The sequence below is a fragment of the Curcuma longa genome, unplaced genomic scaffold (assembly GCF_044706935.1).
Source record: "Curcuma longa cultivar G26 ecotype Majalengka, Jawa Barat unplaced genomic scaffold, ITB_CL_G26_1.1 contig_25712, whole genome shotgun sequence".
NCBI classification, from domain to species: domain Eukaryota; kingdom Viridiplantae; phylum Streptophyta; class Magnoliopsida; order Zingiberales; family Zingiberaceae; genus Curcuma; species Curcuma longa.
In genome coordinates, this window is record NW_027432859.1 from 1,753 (window position 1) to 13,726 (window position 11,974).

Here is an 11,974-nt window from a genome sequence, read left to right on the forward strand (position 1 = left end):
TACACTCTCACAATTTTCTATATTTCACGATAAATGTTCCTAATCTGTTTTCCCTTCTTTATATAATCTTTTGCACTTGCAAACAACCTAGATATAGGGATCTAACTATGAAAATTGAAAGCATGCAAAAAAACATATTATTAGCAAGATAATTACTCAAGGTAACAAAATTTAACTAAAAACATGCCTAAATTTTGTCTAAGATGGAAGGATCATTGGCCGTAATATTCTTGATGTAATAAACATGTTATCTTAAAATAAGTCAAATCATGGTCTGATTTTCAATTTTATATTTTATTTCTACTTGAGGAATATTTTATTAATGATGCCCTTCAACTCATTCAAAGTCAAGTGTTTGTTGGTAGAAAATGGTGCAGTAAAAATAGACTATTTAATAAATTAGATTTTTTTTTAAATTTTATCTTATTACTGCATAAAACTAATTCTATTGTTTGTCTAATGCGTCTAGACACTTTAGATTCTTATTGGATTGTTGTAACTCATTGTTTTCACCATTCGAGCATTAATAAAGCAACTAGTAATTTGAAGATTTTCTTTCTCTCTTCTGAGATCAGTGATTAAGACATGCAACACCATCTTGTTATACACTTAAAACAGCCCATATGCTTAGATGTCCATGACTTAAAACAGCCAATATGCATATGATCCATATACGTCATCATTTCTTTGCAGTATTTACACTCTGTTTACATTGTTTAATTGATATTTATAGGTGACATTTGTTTGTATTGCAGTGAGACGAGAGATCAAAATATTAAGATTGTTTATGCATCCGCATATTATACGACTTTATGAGGTGATTGAGACACATTCAGACATTTTTGTTGTGACGGAGTATGTTAAAGCTGGTGAGCTATTTGATTATATTGTTGAAAAAGGAAGGTTACAGGAGGTTGAAGCTCGCCGCTTCTTCCAACAGGTACTTGAGAATTTCATGCTTTTTCGTACCTCGTCCTTGGATGTATCTGAAAATCAAATTTCCCATTTCATTATCTAATGGCAAGTAGTCTATTTTTGTTTGTTTTGGTACATATTTTGGTTGAGCACTTTTAAAAGCTGGAAAAGTCTGTCTTTTCCAGATGCTTTCAAGAATTATTCTCAGCTTTCTTTCCTGTTCAGTGAGTCTTTCGTTGCAGATTCATTGAGAATTTGTGTTGTTTTACATGGCATTTTGATATTGATGTCAGTTTTAGACTTTTAGTACATATTGATAAATTTTAGTACATTCTCTAATCATCTGCACATGCCTGACTTCCCTCTAATAATCTGAAATATGCCTGACTTCCCTCTCTAATAATCTCAAACATGCCTGACTTCCTTTCCTTCTTTTGTTGTCAAAAACTTACTTCTTCACCAAATAGATTATATCTGGTGTTGAGTACTGCCACAGAAACATGGTTGCTCATCGGGACTTGAAGCCAGAGAACTTGTTGTTGGATTCAAAGTGCAATGTTAAAATTGCTGACTTTGGCTTAAGTAACGTTATGCGGGATGGCCATTTTCTTAAGACTAGCTGTGGAAGCCCAAATTATGCTGCTCCTGAGGTATTTAGAAATTTTGACGTGTTGATTTTTTCATTTTTTTTCCATTTACTTTGATTTGTACTGTGATGAGTTCATCCTCTTTAGGTCATTTCTGGAAAACTTTATGCTGGACCTGAGGTTGATGTGTGGAGTTGTGGTGTCATTCTGTACGCTCTTCTTTGTGGTACCCTTCCCTTTGACGATGAGAATATTCCAAACTTATTTAAGAAAATAAAGGCAAGAAATCCTATAACAACATACAATCTCTTTACCATCCATAAACATAACACACTGACTGATCCACTGCTGTCAATAATCTAGGGAGGAATATATACTCTTCCTAGCCATTTGTCTGCCCTTGCTCGAGATTTGATTCCTAAAATGCTGGTTGTTGATCCTATGAAGAGAATAACCATTCCTCAAATCCGTGAACATGCATGGTTCAAGATTCGTCTTCCTCGCTATCTAGCTGTTCCTCCCATCAGATACTTCACAACAAGCTAAAAAGGTGGGGAGTTTTTAGTTGTTACTCCCGATTGATTATTATTGCTTTGGTTAATGACAATTTGTTAATACTTGTTTCTGTTAGGTTGTTATGGCTTAGATAAAGGCTCTAGGTAGTTATTTCTAAGGAATGAAAAATAGAGCTGAAATATCTCATTCCAATATTTAGTTTGTAAGAATTTTGTTCAAGTAATAAGCAAAGAACAGTCTACAAATAGAAAAGTATGGAAACAGTTGGTAGCTGATGATTCTAAAATCTTTTCTCACTGTTGTGCAAGTATGCCTTCTGGTTTTTAGTAGGTGACTTGAAAACTCTATAATCTTTCTCACAAACCGTTGAGCATTCTTGCAGATCGATGAAGACATCCTTCTGGAGGTGACTAAGATGGGTTTCGACAAGAACCAGTTGGTCGAGTCTCTTCATAACAGAATACAGAATGAGGTATTTTTACTTGATTTAGCAACTTCATAGTATGGGACTATATAACTGAATCCATCAGTGTTCATAATCAGGCAACTGTTTCTTACTACTTGCTCGTGGACAATCGTTTCCGCGCGACGAGTGGCTATCTTGGTGGTGATTTTCAAGAAACCATGGTATTCAAACTGTTATAACTCGATCATGCAACTGCGAATTATTTGGCTGCTTATTCACGATTAAATACATGTTTTGCAGGATTATTTGAATCCCAATTCAAGTGACATGGCAGCTCCACATCGTCAACCTGGTTACATGGAACAACAGGGGATTAATCCAAGAGTAGCACATTCCCCTGCTTCTGAAAGAAAATGGGCTCTTGGTCTTCAGGTGCTCATTTGCTCCTCTCTCTCACACTCTTAGTCAAGGTGTTCGATTGTTTCTTGATATGCAAAACTTTGATGATCCAGTCTCGAGCCCATCCTCGTGAGATCATGACAGAGGTGCTCAAAGCCCTGCAAGAGCTGAATATTTCTTGGAAACAGATTGGGCATTACAACATGAAGTGCCGTTATTTCCCTGGCTTTGCTGATTCCGCAGGAATGCTCAACAATGAGTCCGCTACTGTTGAAACTGAAGCTGCTGATAAAGAACCTTTGGTGATAAAGTTCGAGATGCAGGTAAAACCCCTTCCACATCGCCAATAACAATCATATGGAATGTTAAGAACTGATCAATGGTCCGGCTTCATGTATCATGCAGCTCTACAAGACCAGGGAAGACAAGTATCTCCTCGATCTCCAGAGGCTGAGTGGCCCTCAGCTATTGTTTCTTAATTTGTGTGCTGCATTTCTCGCTCAGCTTCGAGTTCTGTGACGATCCTACTTTTTTGTTGATACAAGATTTACTCGAGCAAATTCTTATACTCATATACTACAATTGGGTTGTAAATATATATATGGTTTGAAAAGCTCATCGAGCTCGTAGAACAGAGCGCTTGCTTCAGCAAATTATGGTTTGATTTATGCATTTTCACACGAACAATTGTGGGGAATTTAAACGGGTCGGATTAAAAGGGCATTCATATGTTTGATTACATGATTCAGCAGCAGCATCTTCGTAAAAAGATGGCTTTTTTTTACGGACCTAGTGCAAACCCTAATCCTAGAGAATAGGAAGGTATCAGCCGCCGAAACCGTAGAGGGTTCGGCCCTGGCGCTTGAGGGCGTAGACGACGTCCATGGCGGTGACGGTTTTGCGGCGGGCGTGCTCGGTGTAGGTGACGGCGTCGCGAATGACGTTCTCGAGGAAGATCTTGAGGACGCCGCGGGTCTCCTCGTAGATGAGGCCGCTGATGCGCTTGACGCCGCCGCGTCGGGCGAGGCGGCGGATCGCCGGCTTCGTGATGCCCTGGATGTTGTCACGAAGGACCTTGCGGTGGCGCTTCGCTCCGCCCTTGCCGAGCCCCTTGCCTCCCTTGCCACGCCCAGACATTTCAACGAAGGAGGTGTTAGAAGTACAAGAAATACGAGGAGGCGAACAATCGCGGCGGTGCGGGGGAAAGCGGCGGGCGGGGAATATTTATAGAGAGCGAGGAGAGGAGGGATCCGTGGGATGGTGTTTATTGTCCGTTCGATTTGGTTTGTAGAGTCGTGATCTGTTTGGGTTGCTTAGTCCGGATCAGTGACGTGGTTGGAAGTGTGTCTTGGATCCGACACGTGTGGTTCACAGGCTTTGCCTCTGGATTTGTTTGGTATTGATAAAAATATATATATTAAAAAGTAAGAATTGAAAAGATAAATAAAATAAATAGATTTTTTTTATTGAATGTTTTTCTGAATAATAATTTTATTTGTGAAAAGTAATAAGCAAACAAGGACAACATGCGCGGCAAATAACTGCAAGCTCACTGCTTGAGATGAATAAAGCAAGTATATATATTTATATTTATATTTATATATATATATAATATTTTAGATTTGCTTGACAAGTCTAAATATTTGAATTATAAATTATCGGTAAGGAAAACTCCCCAACAGCAAATTCGTCTTTGCATGCACTCCCCACCCATGTTTTTCTTTCTTCTCACTCCCTGATAGGATTGACAAGACAATTAAATGTGTATATTTTTTTTGTGTAAATTAAATGACATAATTACCCTTCCACCCACCTTGAAACCGACCAAGCTCCTTAGTGTCCCTACTATCTCCTTCACATACCACTTCATTTCGCCGACGATAAGAAAAAGGGAAAATGTCGCCGGCCATCGACGCCTTAAATGAAGGAAAAAAAAGGGATGGGCGAATCGATACAAGCTACAACGAAGAAGAAATGTCCAAGAACTCAAACGAAGAAGAAATCGAAGAAAGGTATGAAGGAAAATCCGATTTTTCTCATTTTTCAGCTAGGGTTTGTAATCTGTCGATTTTTTTTTGTGTTTTGAAAGCGTTATTGATTGGTTTTTGTCAACCCATTTTCTCTAATTTGTAGGGTTTGTCTCGATCTGATAGTTTTTGTAGGGTCGTTCGTGATCTGATTATTTTTGTATATTCGGTCTTGATCTAATATCGTACTCAATTTTATAGTTTTTTACTCAATCTGAAAAAAAAAATTTATATACTATACTCGATTAGTAAAATAGTATACTCAATATGATAGTTTTTATACTCAATCTGGTAAAAAAATTTTATGTGTATATTGTACTCGATTATTATAGTAGTTTACCAAATCTGATAGTTTTTGTATTCAATTTGGTAAAATTGTTTTATATGTATACTGTACTCAATTTAATAGTTTTGTGCTCAATATGATAAAAAAAATTATATATTTTATACTCGATTAGTAAACTAATATAATCAATCTGATAGTTTTTGTCTTCAATTTTTGAAAAAAAAAATATTATATGTATTCTGTGCTCGATTAGTAAACTTATACACTCAATCTGATATTTTTTGTACTCAATCTGTCACATTTTTTATGTGTATACTGTACTCAATTAGTAAACTAGTGTATTCAATTTGATAGATTTTATACTCAATTTGGGAAAAAATATTATTTACATTATGTACTCGATTAGTAAACTAGTGTACTCAATTTTATAGGTTTTATACTCAATTTGTGAAAAAAATTTATGTGCATTTTATGCTCTCGATTAGTAAACTAGTGTATCAATCTGACAGTTTTTGTACTCAATATGGGGAAAAAAATTTTGTGTATTCTGTGATCGAATAGTATGTTCTCTTTCTTCTAGTTGTGTTTATAATAATAATTATTTGTATAACCTTATTTGTGATTTTTAATATAAATATGACTGTAGAAGACAAACCAATTAATGATGATTATCATGAGAAGAATAATGGAAAAGAATATTTTTCATGATGTTCTCCTCCATATTTTAAAACTGTGATGGGAGAATTAAAGCCAATCCTAGGCGAGCAACAGAGGAGCAGAATAAATGATACTCCATTTGCCAAATGGATTGATATGTCAGTTCTTGCGATTAGTAGTGGTCGGATTGATAATTTTCTAAATAGATTTCAAGCTGTGTTCTTTTTTTATTGGTGATAACATTAACATCCCTTTCAAATCAGCTGATTTCTCTATTGTTCTTGATCTACATCATAGTGGTCAATCAGTTGACTTGGACTTGAAATTGGACTCCTCATTCTTGAAGCGTCATTTTGGTGGTAAAGTCACCAATGTCAATCGAAAAGATATTTATGAAAAACTACTTTTACTTACAAGAAGTGATGATGAGAGGGACATTGATGACTTTGTTAGAATTGTTGTTTTGTTCATTTTTAACTGCATAATATTCCCCACTGGTAATTATATCACTCCTGGTTTTATATTTCCTTATCTCGATGATATTATAATTTTTTTAACTATGCTTGGGAAGATGTTGTCTTCCGGTTTTTATACTGAGAAATATGTCAAATAAAAAAAAGCGTTATGTTGATGGATGCACGGTTGGATTGATGGTTAGTATGCAGCTTTAATAATTATGATCTTATTCTATATTCAATAACTTTTATTTGTTTTTTTAGGCTTGTTTTTTTATTTCCATAATAATCCTAGTTTGTTAATGGAATTATAATTTTTATTATTGTAGTGTTGTAGTTTGGCAAGATGAGTCTATGAGGTTAATTGGATCGATATTCTATCCTTTTCTGTTTGGTGATCATGTTGCATCTGAGATAATTATAATGTTTACATGAGAATTATGCAAAAACAAAGTTTAGAGAAAGGATTTGAAATATACTACATGGACACAATTGTGCAGGTTCGTGGTAGTTTAAGATTATTGATCATTTTTGTCCATTTTACTTATTATGTTACCTTGAATGTGTAGAAAGAAGTGCTTACAAAGTTGGAACTATATGGGAAAAGAGGATGATACAAAAAAAATTGATTATGGAGCTTTTCTTGCAAAAATGACATATTTAACAATGAGTAGACTACAATAACTAACTGAAGATATATTTAGAAGATACAGATATATTGTTTTTCCCATGAATACCAGGTGGCATTGGTTTTTGTTGGTTTATAAACAAGATGAAGTGATATTTAAAATGTGGAACTCCATGCATGATCCATTCTCAGTTGGGACTGCAAAAGTCTTTGTAAGTTTAACTATATTATATTTAAATAGAAATTTATTTAAAATTAAATTTTGAGTCATGTTTGTTTATTGTTTGCTGTTTGTGTTTTGCAGATAAAATTTTTGGCTGGTTCCATACGACATTTATCAGAATTCAACATTGTTAGTGAGGACGTGTTAAGAGAACCCTATCGGCAACAAGGTGCAACCATCGATTGTGGAGTTTATACATGCATGTGGGTGGAATGTCTAGCCCGTGACACGACTGACATATGGAGCTATGCTTTTGGTTAAGAAGTATCAGATTTTGAATATTATAAGTCTATATTACTGTGTTGGTTTAAATTATGTAATGAATGTAAACATTTAGTTGTTGCAATGTCTTGAGATTGCAATAAAAATATCATGAGAATGTGGAAAATATGAAATTTCAGTACACATTGTGGATTATTAAGTACAAATTACTTGAGATTGAGTATGATTTTATGTGGAGCCGCTTGGCGGATTCCACCTTTTGCAGAAGAGTATGATTTTATAAAATTTGAGTATAAAATTTCGATGACACCACCACCATGATCTTGATGCAACCTCACATATGTGTGGTTTGGTCACCAAGTAGTAAAACAAACCAAGAGAGAGCTTGTCATTGTTATTTCACCCCAAAGAGAATGTCAAGAGCAAGTATACACTGAGTATAAAATGTGAAAATTACAGTACACCTTGAGGATAATTCAGTACAAATTACTTGATTTTATGAAATTTGAGTACCCAATTCTGATGACACCACCATCATGATCTTGATGCAACCTCACATATATGTGGTTTGGTCACCAAGTAGAAAACAAACCAAGAGTGAGCTTGTCATTGCTATTTCACCCCAAAGAGAATGTCAAGATCAAGTGTACTCTGAGTACAAAATGTGAAAATGACAGTACACATTGTGGATAATTCAGTACAGATTGCTTGAGATTGGGTATGATTTTATGAAATTTGAGTATAAAATTTCGATGACACCACCACCATGATCTTGATGCAACCTCAAATATATCTGATTTGATCACCAAGTAGGAAAATAAACCAAGAGTGAGTTATCGTGCATTAAAGTTCGGCCGCGATTTGCGATTTGGGTTTAAAAACACGATACAATGATCTCAGTCGACTGCGAAGGGTCTCCAGTCGAGTCCAAATTGCCTTTGGTCGTTGTCAGTCGACTGGGAATAAATATCAATCGACTGATGTAAGGTTGATACTGAACCATGTACATGTGAGGTTGCCTCATGGTCATCATGGTGGGGGCGTCATCTGAACTATACTCAAATTTATTAAAATCGTACTGGATCTCACTCGATTTATACTGTAATTTACACAATGAGTACTGAATTTTCCTTATTTTGTACTAAATTTTCACTTGCTCTTGGCATAACCCAAACTAGTGAAATAAAAATAGTTAGTAAACTCTTGACATGGTTTCCACCATGGTTACTAGACCATACATATGTGAGGTCGCATCAAGAGTAAAATATTTCAAAGTAGTGTAAAAGTAATGTTGAGCTCACTCTTGACATGTTTTTCTACATGGTTACTAAACCATGTACATGTGAGGTTGCCTCATGATCATCATGGTGGGGGTATCATCTGAACTATACTCAAATTTATTAAAATCATACTGGATCTCACTCAAATTATACTGTAATTTCCACAATGAGTACTGAAATTTCCTTATTTTGTACTAAAATTTCACTTGCTCTAGGCAATCCCTTCGTGGTGAAATAATAATAGTAAGCTCACTCTTGACATGTTTTTCTACATGGCTACCAAACCATGTAGATGTGAGGTTACCTCATGGTCATCCTGGTGGGGGTGTCATCTGAACAATACTCAAATTTATTAAAATCGTACTGAATCTCACTCGATTTATACTGTAATTTACACAATGAGTACTGAATTTTCCTTATTTTGTACTCAAATTTCACTTGCTCTTGGCATAACCCAAACTAGTGAAATAAAAATGGTTAGTAAACTCTTGACATGGTTTCCACCATGGTTACTTGACCATACATATGTGAGGTCGCATCAAGAGTAAAATATTTCAAAGTAGTGTAAAAGTAATGTTGAGCTCACTCTTGACATGTTTTTCTACATGGTTACTAAACCATGTACATGTGAGGTTGCCTCATGATCATCATGGTGGGGGTATCATCTGAACTATACTCAAATTTATTAAAATCATACTGGATCTCACTCGAATTATACTGTAATTTCCACAATGAGTACTGAAATTTCCTTATTTTGTACTAAAATTTCACTTGCTCTGGGCAATCCCTTCGTGGTGAAATAATAATAGTAAGCTCACTCTTGACATGTTTTTCTACATGGTTACCAAACCATGTACATGTAAGGTTACCTCATGATCATCATGGTGGGGGTGTCATCTCAACAATACTCAAATTTATTAAAATCGTACTGAAGAGCATGCCAAGGGTGAGCTTGCCATTATCATTCCACCATAAAGGGATCATGCCAAGAGCAAGTGAACTCTCAGTACAAAACTGAGAAATTTCAATATACATTTTGAGAAATTAAGTACAATTCGATGGAGATCGAGTACAAATTTAGAAAATTTGAGTATATAGTTCCACCATAATGCTGAGCTAACCTCACATACATATGACTTAGTAACCAAGTAGTAGAGCATGCCAAGGGTGAGTTTGCCATTATCATTCCACCACAAAGGGATCATGCCAAGAGCAAGTGAACTCTCGGTACAAAATGAGAAATTTTAGTATAAATTTTGAGAAATTCAGTACAATTCGACTGAGATTGAGTACAAATTTAGTAAATTTGAGTATATAGTTCCACCATGATGTTGAGCCAACCTCACATACATATGACTTGGTAACCAAGTAGGAGAGCATGACAAGGGTGAGCTTGCCATTTTCATTCCACCACAAAGGGATCATGCCAAAAGTAAGTGAACTCTCGGTACAAAATTGAGAAATATCAGTACATATTTTGAGAAATTCAGTACAATTCAACTGATATCGAGTATAAATTTAGAAAATTTGAGTATAGAATTCTGCATTCCTATTATTAACCGTTAAAATAGCCAAAATTGGTTGGCATGTGGTGGTCGACCACGTGGTTGACCATCATGTGTAGTGAGAAATCATGTATAATTCGACTGATATCGAGTACAAATTTAGAAAATTTGAGTATATAGTTCCACCATGATGTTGAGTCAACCTGACGAGAGCAAGTGTACTCTCGGTACAAAATAGAGAAATTTCAGTATACATTTTGAGAAATTCAATACAATTCGACTGATATCGAGTATAAATTTAGAAAATTTAAGTATAGAATTCCATATTCCTATTATTAACCGTTAAAATAGCTGAAATTGGTTGGCATGTGATGGTCGACCACGTGGTCGACCACACCATGTGGTGGTTGACCACGTGGTCGACCACCATGTGTAGTGAGAAATCCAATACAATTCGACTGATATCGAGTACAAATTTAGAAAATTTGAGTATATAGTTCCACCATGATGTTGAGTCAACCTGCCAAGGGCAAGTGTACTCTCGGTAGAAAATAGAGAAATTTTAGTCTACATTTTGAGAAATCCAGTATAATTCGACTGTTATCAAGTACAAATTTAGAGATTTTGAGTCTACATTTGGAGAGGAAATGCCTTTATACACTCGGAGTGCATCGTCGATGGAGCCGCAATGAATGTAGGTGTTGAGAGGAAAAGAGAGGCCTCGAGGCCTGCAGAGATGAGGCGGGCGTGGAGCATCCGGCCATGAGAGATGGAGCCGAAGTCAACGCATGCTGTCATTGTGTCGGAGAGCTCCTGAGTGAGAGTCATGCAAGCTTTGTTCCAAGAGGTACCGGCCGAGGAGTGCCCATCTTCACAAGTTGTATATTGATCCTCAACCCCTCTGAGGGCTGAACATCACGGAAGTAATCCACGATGAGTGTATTCTAGGAAGTAGAGTCCCTGATCAACATTTTATCAAACAACTCCACTGCTTCACGCAAATACTCAAATTTTGTAAAACTATTGATCATGATGTTGCTAGAAAATACATTAGGAGAGGAAATATCGTTGTACACTCAGAGCGTGTCATCAATGGAGATGCAGTAAATGTAGATGTTGAGAAGATGATTCTGGAGGAGAAAGAGGTCTCGAGGACTGCAGAGATGAGGCGAGCGTTGAGCAGTTGACGAGCGTTGAGCAGTCGACTATGAGATATGGAGCTGGAGGTGACGCATGCTGTTATTGCGTCGGAGAGCTCATGAGTGAGGGTCATGTAAACTTTGTTCCAAGAGGTACCGAGTGAGGTGTAGGCCTTGGTTTGAGGGAGAAGAGTGGAAGGCAAAGAATAAGAAGAAAAGTAAACAAGGATGTCATCGAGCGAAGCCATGGGAGCTTTATCCCATCAAGAGTTTCAGATCTGCAAGATCAATAAGCTGGGAGTTTTTCCCATCAACGCCTTCCATCCCAATCTCGCATCCTCCACCGTCGACGAGGATTTCGTAGAGCCCCATCATCTATGACTTTCGTCTTCTCCTTAGACCTACAGTTCGTTAATCGACCGCACTTCACCTTTCTCTCCAACCCTCCGTCGCTGTCCCTCCTCCCTCTCCGCCATCGTCGATACCTCTTTGGGTTGGACAACGGTCACACCTCTTTGGATGATCTCCATGGATCCTTTTATGTCAGAGCTGAACCCTCGCCGCATCTTCTTGACTTCGAGGTCACCAAGGAGCTCTCCCGTGAACTGTTTCGTCGAGTGAAGGGCCTCTTCTACACCATCGCTGATGCGGCCGTCTACTCTTCTGATGTCGTCGAGAAAATCTCGAAGTAGAGTGGTTGTGTCGTGAAAGAAATAGAGGAGAAGGAAA

At 36.8% G+C, this 11,974-nt stretch overlaps 1 protein-coding gene and 1 pseudogene across 1 annotated transcript; one reads left to right on the forward strand and one right to left on the reverse strand.

The window, feature by feature from the left end:
- The first annotated feature begins 759 nt into the window (after positions 1-759).
- On the forward strand, positions 760-3,524 carry LOC141818706 (serine/threonine protein kinase OSK1-like; annotated as a pseudogene).
- On the reverse strand, positions 3,511-4,009 carry LOC141818707 (histone H4). Its single transcript, XM_074706153.1, has one exon. The coding sequence runs from the start codon at positions 3,958-3,960 to the stop codon at positions 3,649-3,651; it is 312 nt and encodes a 103-aa protein (XP_074562254.1). The 5' UTR covers positions 3,961-4,009; the 3' UTR covers positions 3,511-3,648.
- Positions 4,010-11,974: the final 7,965 nt, after the last annotated feature.

Bases quoted from the DNA above. Each gene is read 5' to 3' on its own strand.
- LOC141818707 (XM_074706153.1), bottom strand. From the start codon at position 3,960: ATGTCTGGGCGTGGCAAGGGAGGCAAGGGGCTCGGCAAGGGCGGAGCG.